Source organism: Trachurus trachurus (genome assembly GCF_905171665.1).
Source record: "Trachurus trachurus genome assembly, chromosome: 18".
In the NCBI taxonomy this organism is placed as follows: domain Eukaryota; kingdom Metazoa; phylum Chordata; class Actinopteri; order Carangiformes; family Carangidae; genus Trachurus; species Trachurus trachurus.
The window spans coordinates 23,875,204-23,889,535 of NC_139909.1; the positions used below are offsets into that span (position 1 = coordinate 23,875,204).

Consider the following 14,332-nt stretch of genomic DNA (forward strand, 5'->3'; position numbering starts at 1 on the left):
GTTACATTTTAATGTTTGTTTAAACTCTTCTCTAAGACCTTCAAGAATCTTATCTAAAATGCATCAGTCCACAACCTTGTAGCCTCTTTCATTCAAAAGTTCACATACATGGTTACCCTTTATGTGACAGATTGAATCTCAGCTACAATGACACCACTGCAGGTGACAACAGAAACAAGGTATTCAGTTTGGTCTGATCTTTTTTGGTCAGTTTTATAAGCTAACACTGGATGGCACCATTGTGACACATTCACTGCGGTTCAGCCACTGAGCAAAATGGGTGGAAGAATAAAAAACACAACATCTGGATCAGCATCTAAACTGTATATTTTTCAGTGTCAGAATCAAACAGACCAAATATGTAAGTATTAAGTTGCTTTCTGTTTTCCTTTCTTTCTTTTTTTGAAGTGAATAAAGACAACAGGTGCTGTTTGCAGAAAAATGCAGCTATCTTGAGATTTCAAATCAGCATGATAATATGTTTTGTCTTTACTTTGCTGAATGTACTCACATCATTTTTATATCAGCATCCTGTAGACCATTGAGTCTCAGTTGGCAGTTGTTCTTAAGCTGTACAAGAAGCACTATCTTTTAGATTTAAACTTTTATTTTGAAGACAAATCTAAATATACACCCAGTGAGTCTGTCTGACTTTCAGAGGCTAAGAGTACTGATAAAAGCCAGCTTTGCCTTTTGCCAGCTAACTAATGTCATGATGGTGACGGTGTGGGGAACTGGCCAGTGATTCATGGTCAGGACTTCTAGACTGAGACACTTGATGCAAGTGCTCTCAGTTTAATGTTAGCTCACTTCACATGTAGCAGTGTTTACATGTAGCCACGCAATCACATGTGGGACAGACATGAGGGCTTTGATACCATAAGATGCCTCATACCCTCATAGAGTAACACTCACACACGCGGTCCAACTTTTTCCTTCCACACACTGTGTTGCATTGTGATGATGGAGGTGGTGTTGCCCTTGAGATGATGTCATGTAGCAGAAAATCTTTCTAAACAGATGAGACGTAGACGATGTGAAGTAAATCAGAAAAGTCTGTCTGACTTTGCACGTGTGTTAAACAGTGGATTAGACTGGATGAACAGTGTGTGGACACATACTTAACCAAAGTGACTGCAACCCTGTAGTGCACACAGTTGCTGCTGGAATTTAACATGCCCAGAAACTACCATCATCCAACTCAAATAATATGACTTCATGCACATCACTGAGGTTATTTAGAATGATGCATGTAAGCACATGATTAACACCCCATAATGGCAAACATACACATGCAGTGACACAGTGTGACAGTGTTTTGTTTTTACATTCTTTGTTGAATTCAGAAACCCAAGACTTGAGATGAAGAATAATGTTAAATAAAGGAATTTAAAAAAAGATTATTTAAAAAAAAAAAAGTAAAGTAAAACTATATAAATAAATGAGGTGATGATATTTCTATTTACTTTAGAAGTTATTATACACTGTATGCTGTGATTCTGATCTGGGAAACATTAAAGACATTCATAGCCAGACTGCTGATTGTGTTTCTTTATTCACACAGTTATCAGAGGAGAGTAATGTAGACATGTTGACAATATAACTCACTGACAGTTTAAATGGCGCTGTAATTGTAACTACCGGTATTTGACATCAGATAATTTACAAACCCAGAGAAAAAATCCAGAAAACCCCAAAACCTAATTAATACTAAACAGATCACACCAAAATATTAATGTCAACATTTTTGTATTCACCTCTAACATACAAAGTCTCACAATTAAAAGTGAATAAATCAACAAAACATAAAGTAAAAAACAAAAAACATTATCCTTTATCACAAAGTGTGTCCTGATGACCGTAGTTTCCATTGTTTTTCAATTAGATGTGTTGTAAATTGCCAATTGGTAAATCATTTTTAAAAAAGGTATTGGAGTGTCAGCAATTTCTCTTCGCTTGTCATGTTGCATACACCAGTGGGTTACGATCAAAATACCCCCCCAAAAAAGCAGGTGATACGACTGTGCATATTAATGAATGGTATTTTCTTGAGTTGCAATATAGGCATACATATACATACAGTAATACAATCAAAGTGGCAATCCGCTCATTTTACCAGTTCTCTGCAGTGTGGCATGTCTCCCAAATCATTTCTACGGCTAAATAAGTATATTTGTAGGCAAATCTGGGGGGTGTGGCAGCGTGGAGTGCAGCGGTGTGGGTCTCTGGCCACAGCGGAGCAGCTCCGTGACACTCCTGTGTGACTGGCCGGCGATGAGTGCTCCGGGGCGGGGGCGGCCGGTCACAGCACCCGCTGCACAGCGCCCGCTCCGCTGCACGGTGAAAACAGCAGTGATAACGGGCTTTCAGATCCGAGTCTCCAAACCAGAAACATTTGTAACAGCACCGGAAAAAGTCGCCAGATTTGTCGTCGGTCGCTTTTGTCAAATAAAAAGTCGCCATGAGGGTTTGGAAAGTCGCCAGATTCAGCGAGAAAGTCGCAACACTGTAGCCGACAGCCGCACAGCAGCTGCACGCTGTCCCCAGAGCAGCATTCAAGGAGACCGATTACTCAAACAAAACCAAGATCACACAGTTTATAAAAAACATTATGTTTTGATTGTAGTTTAAAACAGTTTTACATACTACCATATTCACACACAGGGTACCTCAGAGTGTCTATTATCGTAATCTGTAAAAAAAAAAAAAAAAAAAACAGTTTTGACGAGTTAACGCATCAATGGTCGTGACAAAGTTAATCTGAACTCACAACGTTTACAACACTATGACAAAGTTGCAGCCATAATTCTCAGCTGAAGTTAAATGACTCTTTCAGACTGGCCTTTGCCTGCTCATCTGTAATTTTCTTCCAACTAGAAGGAATATCAGCAGGCTTTGCTTCATATTCTTTGGCAAACTTCTTATTGAATTTTGCCATCACATACTTCCAGTAGTCTGAGGCCTCAAGGCTTACATCAGGAGCAATTCTCCAGTCTTTGAAAATGTCTCTGTAATCCTTGTAAGGATGATATTTAGAATCCGTAGCCTCACAACAAAACTTGTGTTCACTGACTACAAGGGAGGAGCATATGTCAGTGCCAAGTTCTTGTGATGCAACAAATCGGTATCTACCCAGACCATCTGGTCGATGCAATGAAGCAAAGTGTTCAGTATGGGCTCTTCCTCCTGCCTCACAGGGCACTTTGCAGAATGGACACTGTTTACCACATCCAACCACTCTGGTGAAAAGCTCATTCTGAGGCTTCACATGAAGATGTTTCAGTTTCTGCGGAATGTCTATTCCTTCAAACTCTTTTATAAGACCTTGTCCCATCTCCTTCACAGACACTGTTAGATATTGTGAAAACTGTTCCTGGTCTGCATTGTTCAGGATCATGAAAGCACCAAGTGCATCCTCTGAAATGACCAGTTTCTCTCCAAGTTTGTTGCAGATGTATTCAACAAATGTCTTCAAATTGTCACTCTTTTGCATTTTGGCCTTGTTGATAGCATCATTTATGCTGCTGATACTTGACTGAAGATGTTGAGCCTCAAACTCAGACATATTAGAACCCTTGGAGAAGTGATTCATTATTTGGTCAAATATTGATTTCTTCACGTATTCTTCATATGATCCAATGTAGCGCAAGTAGTTGTCAAAGTCATCCTCTGTCAGTAAATCCAGTAAAACTGAATACTGGAAGGATACTCTTGTGCTGAACTTCTCTAGTCTGAGCATCTCACCAATGATGTCAGGACCCAGGGAACGATTGACAAAGTCCATGACGGCAGGCTTCAAGTAACGGTTGGTGAATTCTTCTGCTTTCTTCTGGCACTGGTCTCGTTTGTTAAACACATCTTTGAAATCAGCACAAAACCTTTCTTTGTTTTGTTTCAGACATCTGTAAGGATCATTTAAATGAAGGAAATCTTCATGCATCTTCTGAAAGTCTCTGGCTGCAAATCCACAGATGTGCTGTTTGAGAGAAACTTCAAACTTAATGTCTGTCTTTACATCCTGATTTTTCTGCAGCTTCTCATCAATCATGCGTAGGATCTCCTGGATGCATGTCTCATGATAATTGTTTTTTCTAATGACTTTTTCATTTACAAACTGTGTGCACTCTTTGATGATGGTGTCAGACATATCCTGTACACGTATTACATGATCTTTAATATTTAAGAACGTGGTGATTGTGTGTAAGAACTTCTTGCACAGTCCCTCTGCTGTATATTTGAAAGGCACATTTTCACAATCTTTCAGGCATATTTCATTCAACAATTCAGAAGCATGACTCCCCTTGCGTGTCAGATTTAATCTCAGGTGGTGGGATACACTGTCAAAGACATCTGTTGGCTTTTGTTCATAAACAGACAGCTTCTTTACTGTTTCTTTCCACATCTTATCAAATTTGTCATTCAGCTCTTGATCGCTCATCTTGACATTCTTCTTCCTACATTGATCAATCAGTGCACACACTGCCTTTTCAATTTCTCTTGTGTGATTTTCCTTGATTCTGTGAAGTTCTCTCATTCCTTGTTTGATTTCTGCTGCTGCTGTGAGCTGATGAAAGACAGAGTTCTCCATTTCTCTGCGAAGCATCTTTGCACTGTTTGCAAAGTCTTCTTTGTATCCTTCTACTAGATAGACGTGACCTTCTGTTTGCTTGAAGTACTGGGTCAGATTTTCAAGAAGCTTTGTCTCCCACTTAGACAGCTCTGTGGAGGCTTCACTTTTCAAAGACATGACAAGATCTTTCATGTCAGCTATTTCAGATTTTGCAGCAACTGTACCAAAATTTGAAATTTTTGTTTCAGCATTTGTCACCCACTTGTACATGTGTTTTTTGAATTCCCATTCCCATTTGTTGAATTCTGTGCATAATCTCACGTAAGCATCAGCCACTAGACTGTTTCTGAAGCTGAAGATGAAGTTTTCATGCTTCACTGCATTCCACAGACTGGACATCCACTTTTGAAACTCCAAAATATCATTAGCAGACGACCCACAACGTCCCAGTAGTTGGATGACGTTCTTCTTCAGCTCATACACAGCTTCGCTGTACCCTGCATTGACTGGTGCCATTGGTGGGTTTCCATTCCAGAGTCCAGGAATGTACCAGTTCCCAGTGTCTGGATTGTATTCCATCACATCAGTGAAGCTCTTGTTCTCCTCTTTCTTTTCCATCTTGGCTGCTGCCTGTGTCATCTCATTTAACTGTTCCAAGAGCAGTTTCCTGTCTCTCAAGTTCTTATCATGGGCTGAAACATCTGAAACATTCTGATGAACAAACTGACATTTAGGCTTTTTGCCCACCTCTTTCATCCTGAGAAATGCATGCACCACGATCTGCAAGATGTCCTTCATTTCTGTTGAGTTCTCCATTGCTATATTGATGATGGTGACATCACTCAGCCCCACAACAAGTGTTGCAAGCTCATTGTCATGTTCATGGCTGTCGTCCAACTGTGCAAGCTCTGGTGACTTTAAGCCCTCAGTGTCAATGATCATCATGAAGTCACAGTTGAGAACTCTTTTCATGTCTTCATTGATTCTGATGAGCAACATAAAAGCACCTCGAGTACATCGTCCACTGCTGACTGCAAACTGCACACCAAACATGGTGTTGAGGAGAGTGGACTTTCCTGTGCTCTGAACTCCAAGAACTGTGACGACCAGGATCTTGTTCTTTGGAGACACCAAGGCATTGAGCTCAGAGAGAACGGCACTCACCCATTTGAGAGGTATGTTGGATGCATCTCCATCTACAAGCTCAAGGGGAAATCCATCAAGCAACAGTCCTGCACAGAGTTCGGGCAGATGCTTTAACTGTTGACGTGATGGGTCTGTTTCTGGAAGAGAAAGTGAAGCTTCATAGATCTGACCCAGTTCACGGAAGAAGTGTTCAGTCCCCAGTGAGCTGTTGGAAAGTTCTCTGTCAATGTGTTTGATCTCATCTTTGTTCTCAGAGTTCTTGCATTTTTCTTTGTACTGGTCTCTGAGCTCAGACAGTTTTTCTCGAGACAGGTTATCGAGATTCATTCGCATCCATTTCAGGAAATAACATCTCTCTATCCCTGTGCTTGATATTGCATTGATGAAGCAAGTCATTGTATTTGACATGGCATTAGAGTTCTGTTCAGCTCGAAGGTTTTCTTTCTTTTTCTTGAGATCACTTTTGTATGTTTCTATGTTTTCTGAACCAGCTTTCCGTAGCCTGTATTGTTCCTTCTCCAAGCTTGTCAGTTCCTTCCATATTTCACCTTGCAGTGGAAGCTGAGCTTTTTTGTATTTAAGGGTGTCCTCAATTTCTGCAGTGATTGCATCTGCATTTTTCTTGGCAGTCTGACATTCTGGACAGTCTTCATCAACCAAAATTCCCAGTTCACGGGCGATGTTAGCCATCTGCTCAATGCACATCTTTCTTTCTTTTTTCTCAACTACATCCTTCACTGTTTTCCTCAAATTCTTGACAAAGTCTGCATCGTTTTTCTGCTTAGTCTTAATAAGGATGTTGTTCTTGGTCAAGCCTAACTTAGATGCAACTTTTTCCAGTGCTTCCATATTAACGGTCTTGCTCTGATGGTTACCCACCAAGAAGATCTGTGCCTCTTGGTGTTGGTTCATAAGCAGTTTACACTCAAAGTCCAAATTGTCAAAGAACACAAAAACTGCTGCAGATGTCTGACACAAAAAAGAAAACTGAGCTTCAAATGAAGCAATGTCACCACGAAGGTTGGCCACAGCTACTGGCTCACTGAAAATATCAATGTTTTTGTTTCCACATGGAAGGTACCAAGTAATTTCAGTCAGTCCATCAGATATTCTTCTTGGACTGTCACCACACTCCATATTGTGGTGAACAAAGGTGTCATGGTACTGCTGAGAATTGCACAGTAACTTGTTGATAAAATCTGACTTGGACAAGGAGCACTCCCCCAGTCTCACAAAGGATATCATTGGGAGTTTAGAGAGAACAATTCTCTCTTCAATAAAACCTTTGGATTGTGAAAGTAACTCAGGTCTGTACTTTTTAACAATATCTCTCAAAGCCCAGAGCATGAGTGTGCACTGTTTTGTGTCACAATTAGGAAGCAGCAGAGGCACAGAAAACTGACACATGGACATTTTGAGTGCCAATTCCTGCTGGACAAAACCATCAGAACACAGAAAGATAGCAGTGATTATGTCGAGGGGGTTTAACATGTCACCTGAATTTGGACTTTTAAGAAGATTAGCAAAATCCATACTTGTATTTCCTGCCACATCATCACAGTCAGATTCACTCTCTGGTGTACACTCAATATTCCTGGCTGTCACATTAACCATCATTAGTTTCTTTAGAAAATTCAATGGATGGTCCAAGTGATTCTTAGCAGGTTCATCAACAATGGTCTTCTTATCAATCTGAAGTATTTTGCTCAGTGACAGCTTCTCTGTGTAGTGCTGCATCAACCCCAGGTCCTCCAAGAAGCTCTGCAGCTGTATATCTGTGAATATCAAGATGCTTGTTACTCTTGTAAGCAATCATATGTGCTCTAAAACTTCCGAATAATTGACACATAGAAGACATTCATAAGTACAGTGTCTGGAAATGTCAGTTAATGGACACATTTACAGTAAGCCTACTGTCATTATTCAGCAAGGGAACTTGATGAACATCTACTATTTGTCATTTAAATTGTTTACATTATCATCTCCTGAATGCCAATCATGTTTGTGTTTGATTTTGATTCTCATTTTGGCCCAGTACTAACTTAGTAACTTTTTTTTTTGTCACTTTAAATACAGAAGAGGATTTGGGCCACTGTGAAAAAAAATCTTTTTCTCAGAATTCTGACGTTAAGCTCAGAATTCTAGGTTTGGTTTGTTTTTTTGGAGGGAAAAAAATACTCCAGAGATCAGCTCAAGCCCAGTCTCCCTGCTCCTCTCACCCACACAAGAACATGTGCTGGGTCGCATGGCCCGCCAGCCACCCTTCCAGAGCTCAGGTGAGCCTGCCAGCCCCTCCAGCAAGCTCTGGACAACGAAGACAGCACCACTGGTACTGGCAACTGCGACAGCAATGTTACCGGCAACAGCGATGGTATGGTTGCCGTGGTCGGTACCGGTAACATCGCCATCACTGCTGCCGGAACCTGTAACGTTGCTCGTACTGACGGTGCTATCGCCGTTTGGAGCTTACTGGAGCTCTGGTGAGGCTGGCGGGCCGCATAAGTCAGAAAAAAAAGTCAGAATTCTGAGAAAAAGATCAGAATTCTGAGTAATATGTCAGAATTCTGAGAAAAAAGTCAGTATTTTTATGCCTATTGATAGTTTTCATGTGACGTCACGGCCCGTATGGAATGCACCCCTGGCGGTCAAAAGAATCCACTTCCCCGCTGTCCGCTGGCTTAGGACAAGGCAAAAAAAACACACACTGCTCCCTGCTGCTTCAAAATACCGGTGTTATGGCCCAACTGGTGTCTGATTTAACTGGTTACCGTACTGAACAACAGCTGTGCTGCACTTCCGTCCGCAGATTTGTCACAAATTCACAAAACAAGCTGCAGTTACATGTTACTGCAGCCAATATGCTTCTGTGAGTGAGCCTGGCTTATTCCTCCATACAGACAGTCAGCGCCACACTACTCTCACTCTGCACAGTACTGCACACTATGACAAAGCCTGTCATGTTGAAAAGGTTACGAACTAATGGACTGAAAATACGCTAAACAATATGAAAAGCACAGCTGCAGTTGTGTTGGTACTGGTACTCTGGTTGAGAAGAGCAACTGTCTGCTCTGCTCTTTCCCAGAGAAACACATGTCAGTAGCCTATGTGAATTTGTCATTACCGGTCCCGTTACCATCGTCCTCGCCGCGCCCCGTTATGTCACTGCCGCCGCGGGCAGTCCTGTTGCCGTGTCCGGTGGCGGCGGTCCCGCTGCTGTCGGACCGCAGCAGCCGCCAATGTGCCGCCAGTAGCGGTGCGTAACAAAGCTCAAGGGGGCAGGGGGCTGGTCACCGGTCACCGTGCAGCCCAGCACAGGGCTCTGGTTTGTGGGTGAGAGGAGCAGGGAGCCTGGGCTGAAGCTCAGACTGTGGAGCTCAGCGGAGCTGCGGTACCAGGACGGTGTTCCCGCACAGGAAAGTTACAGGTAGCCTACATTTCTACCACTTCAATGAGTTCAGAATAATTATTTTAAGATCAAAAAACTACAAAATGGGGCTTTTAATCAGAAACCAGTTGGGCCATAACACCGGAAATATTGATTGCAAGCGGTGGAGGATGATGGATTCTCCACCAGGTACTAAATGTAAACATAGCCCAACTCGAGCTTCGGCAGGGAACTGGAACTTTTAAACAGCTCGTATACAGAAGAGCACTGGAAAAGAGAGTAACGACACGCATTGGTCCAATGGAAGCGCCTCCTGATGGCGGAATATGGGTATTGCAAAAGCGCCCAAGAACTGACATCTCTGCATTGTTGGTGAATGAGCAAGTGTGGTATTTTCAATAATTTAAGGACATTATAGATCACCCACGTTAGCATCATTGAGGACCCTTTACAGATAAACATTAACACATAGGCGAGTAAAAAAAAACAAAAAAACCCCAAAAACAGTTGTCTACATTAAAGCAGAAGTAAGTGATATATTTGTGTTAATATAAGTCTTAAATAGTTATATCTTCCAACAGCAATCACTTACATAGAGTGTTTGGACCGAAACACGGGTCTGTCAGTCCCTCTGCTCTGCTCTGAGCCGAGGAGAAAACATTTATCGTATCCTACAGTTTTTATCCAATGAGGAGAGAGAACGGCATGCAGGGCTGTGTGTGCAGCCAAGGGACGCCGTGAATGTGGCGACGTAGGGACGAGGACTGTTATGGTGCGTTCAAGGAAACTCGTAGACTCGTGTTTTTCCGTCCTGTGAAGTTGTATCAGTTCGATCTGGTACGAGTTCACGGGTCAGAAGTTACGAGTGGCCGTTATAGTGACTTCCACCGGTAAAACAGGTCGGAAAAACACGAGTGGGTTGCCTGGAACGCTACAAAGTCGTAAGTTGTGACTTGAAGCTGTAATTTACGATTTCAAAAGCCTGCCTGGAACGCAGCATTAGCGAAAACGACCGGATCACTCACTTCTGCTTTAATGTTTCAATCTACATTTTGTAATAAACAAATTATAAGTATAATTTGATATGACCAAGACACCTAAAAACAAAAACACGGCCGTTTTCATCAATTTACAAGCAAGTGGGCAACACACATACATTGGAGTGAATGAGTTTTCTGGGCGCTTTTGCAATACCCATATCCTGCCACTCGGGGCGCAAAACCCTTACCACGGGAGTCAATGGTGGTGTCGTTACTCTCTTATTCCAGTGCTCTAGTATACAGCAGCTGGTGTTGAATATGGGTCACAAGTGCCCAAAACTTCAAAGCTGTTTTTATATCTTTCTTTCTCGGCTGCTGACAGATGATTTAAGTCATTACTCGGTTGTTTGTCAATAGAGAGTCCTTTGCGCTGCCATTTTGGAATGTTGCTTTTGACCGCCAGGTCACTGGCAAGTCACGTGACTGAAAACTATCAATATATAAAAAATTCCAAATCTTGCTGGGAAGTTGCTCCAAAAATGTTCATGAAATGGTCAACGTGAATGGTGCCTCATGATGACCAACACTAATGTCCTTAAAGCATATTTGGCAATTTCAATAGTCCTTGCCTGTGGTAGGTAATGGTTTCATTAAAAAAACAACTGCATTTGCTTCAAAGCTAGGAAGGAGGCACTCGACATAGCTTGAGCTATGTTTTAAGTCTTTGTATGTATTGTATTATATGTATTTATCTGAAATATCCAGCATGTTTTGAAATTTAGCGAAGGATCTGTTGGTGTTGGTATTTATTTTCTGGTTAAAATCTTGGTATATGTATGTTTTTATATGTTTATTTAAATATCTCTGTAAGCTTGTATACATTACTGTATGTTTCCTGTTTACTGTTTACGCTGAGGTCTGTGTTAGCATTTCTACATGATATTTTGGGAGAGCTTAGTGACTTTTTACAAAATGTTTCTGACAACATTTATCCTTTACTTACTTGTGTGTTCAGCTGATGCAGGTCTGTCTGTGTCTTCATCCTTCACTTCCTCACAGGACTTGAGGGAGTTTTTGACGTCTGGCTCCAGGTCCATTATCTCTTGCACATTTTTTCCCTCTCTGCAAAAAGTCACAATGTGACTCCCCAGTTCACCAGCAGGAGAATCCACATGCTGAGACACTGGTGTGCTGCTGAGCTCATAGATTGTGGTCGTCACAGAGGGGCAGGGAACTGTGGAAATAACAGTGTTGGTGGTTATGACAGTAAGATTTGATATACAGATGTCACATCAGGTGATATCTTACTGTTGAACTATAGATAAAGATAGATGAATGCTGACCTTGACCAGCTGCATCAGTCTGTTGACAGTCACCCTCAATGTCAAAGCATGTTGGTCTTGGGTCTACTTCCTCACAGTAAAGCTCAAAGAATATGTCTTCAGTGTTTTCCTTGTTAAATGAGGAAAAAATATAGATTTTCAAATGTAATGAATCACTTCAAAGTCCAAGACATGTTATTTTCATGGGCTCATTGTATCTTTTTTGCTATTTTAGGGATGTACAGACAAACTGTTTACCTCCATAGTGTCTTCATTCTCAGTTGTCCCACACTTGGTCCTGATTATTCAAACATCCTTTCACTGAAAGTATAATGAGAAGTCTATAAGGCTTCATACCCAAAGCACATCAATATCCCAGATTCCTACATCTCTTCAGTAAAGATTCTCACCCTCCTGCTTCACATTACTCACTCTGAACAACTCCATCTCGCAAACTGAAATTAGCTGTTAAATGAATTATGAGTATTAACGACAAACAAACTAGCACCCCCTGTGGGTAATTTTCATCACTTAAATGTGACCTAGCAGCCAGAATCACATGGGTAGAAATGAATAGTTTATATCCAATTCAATTCAACTGTATTTATAAAGCGCATTTCATGCACAAGGCAGACTCAATGTGCTTCACAACAGGTATACATAAAAAACAGTTATATAAAAATCAATTACAAATCAATTGAAGAGTGCAAGTGCAAGTAAACAATTATATATGCCATCTTCACCACATACACACTTAGACTCACACATGCGCATCCACTCACACAATCACACATGGACACATGCACACACACAGTTCAACAGAATGCTGTTGAAAAAAGATTTTTTTTGTTTTGAATCTGTTTTTAAAGATGGCTACTGATGTGTCTAACTGTGTCAGGCAAAATGTTCCATTTTCGTGGGGTATATACACTAAAAGCTGCCTCCCCTTCTTTGGATCTGGTGTGAGGGATGAGTAAGTTGTCACTGCCTGTTAACCGAAGTGTTCTTGCTGGGGTGTAAGTGATGAGCATATCTGTGATGTACTGAGGTGCAAGGCCATGTAGCCTAGTGCTTTGTAAACCAAGAGCAGTATTTTGAAATCGATTCTTGTTCTAACGGGTAACCAGTGCAAAGATTTAAGAACGGGCGTGATGTGTTGATATTTCTTGGTACTGCTTTAAACGGACCAGGGCTTGTTTCCTGGGATAGACCCCTACGTTTGGGCAGGTGTGAAAGCTCATCCGAACTCTGGAGAGGACCAAACAAGCAAATCCTGGTCCACTTGAAAACCTGGGTCTCGGTTCGCTTACAAGTGAACCATGGTGCGGTTCATATGCAGTGTGAACACTCACTAGGACAAACACAGGACCAAAGGTAGAAAGTGTCGCAATACTCAGTGCATCTGTACACCATGCATCTGTAACGTTAGCAACACGAACACATCGTTGTCCGTCATCGACCGTATTTTCCTCCGGTGCCGTTTTCCTTCATTCATTGTGAGAGTGAAATGTAGCTGCCTAACCTGATGGTCATATTAAGTGGCTTGTTTGACTTATTTGAAGTTTTTTAAAAAAGAGAGAGCGAGACCACTCTGGAAGTAACTGTGGTTCTATGAATGACGGTCAACACGCCACATACAGTACGGTTGCGTGTGGCGTATATGAAATAAAACAGCTAATTTAACATGCTTCTCCTTTGCAGTTTGTTTTTGCGGGTCAGGAGGGAGGGATTTCCCCTGCAAATTTGTCCAATCAACTGTGTGACGTTATTCAGAAAGTTTGGTGCACTTCAGGAATGGCAGTGTGAAAGCAGAACCGAAAGAAGTGATAAATGCAACAATGTTACAACTTTAAGCTCCCCAATCGAAGTCCACTTGGTCAGGTGTGAAAATGACAAAACTTTGTTAAAAGATAAAGAAAGTATGCCCCCAAGATTAACCAGTCTTGACAAACAATAAAATGGCAGCCAGTGCTTCAATGTAATAATAATAATAACAATAATAATAATAATAATAATAAACTGTATTTGTATAGCACCTTTCAAAACACAGTTAAGTGCTTTGCAGATCAAGTAAAAATAACACAATCATCAAAAACATTGAGAAAAACATAAAACCAAAAATCAGATCTGCTTTACAGAGTGAGATAAAACAGTCAAGATAAAAGTATAGAACTAATGTCAGCAATAATAATAGTAGTAGTAGTAATAATAATAATAATAATAATAATAATAATAATAGAGTAATTTAAAACAATAAAAGCGGCAAGCAACAGAGCTACTATAAAAAAAGCTTTCCTGTAAAAGTAGGTTTTACGTGACTTAAAAGAGGGCAGTGAGTTTGCTGACCTTAGCTCCTCAGACAGGGAGTTCCACAGCTGAGGGGCTCTGATCACCTTTAGATAGGCGGGAGGGAACAAGGCCATTTAGAGGTTTAAAAGTAATGAGTAAAAGGCAAAGAAGGAGAGCAAGGCTTCACTGAACGTCTCTGATACACGAGATGGAAACGGGAATAATATCGGTGGATTATTAAACTGTTGGAGCTGGATGACAGAGTGAAGGTAAGAAATATTTCCCAGAGGTTTGATCAGCTGTGTGTCTGCTCGGATGTGTGGTGGACTGAGACCGCGGCAGAGTTTTTTTTTTTTAACAGTGTTTTTCCGTCCGTTATTGTATGGCTGATCTCCCATGTGTCTGGTTGTGTGGATGAGTGGAGGCTGTTTGGTAGGACAGGTGTGTTAATGAGGGAGACTCGTCGCTGCTTTGTGTGTTTGTGTGTGTGTGTGTGTGTGTGTGTGTGTGTGTGTGTGTGTGTGTGTGTGTGTGTGTGTGTGTGTGTGTGTGTGTGTGTGTAACGTGAAGGATGTAAACTGTAAACTCGTTATGAAGGAACAAGACAGTAGTGGTCTCCCCTGTGTGTGAACATGAACTA

The 14,332-nt window shown here is 41.3% G+C and overlaps 1 protein-coding gene across 1 annotated transcript in view; it reads right to left on the bottom strand.

Moving 5' to 3' along the window:
* Positions 1–2,809: 2,809 nt before the first annotated feature.
* Positions 2,810–14,332, bottom strand: part of LOC311001953 (up-regulator of cell proliferation-like) — a gene marked incomplete at both ends in the record, with an annotated part of 63,048 nt that continues 51,525 nt past the window's right edge. Inside the window, one exon of the mRNA XM_083993132.1 lies at positions 2,810–7,212. Within this exon, the coding sequence (XP_083849258.1) occupies positions 2,810–7,212 (4,403 nt within the window). The remainder of the gene's footprint in view (positions 7,213–14,332) is intronic.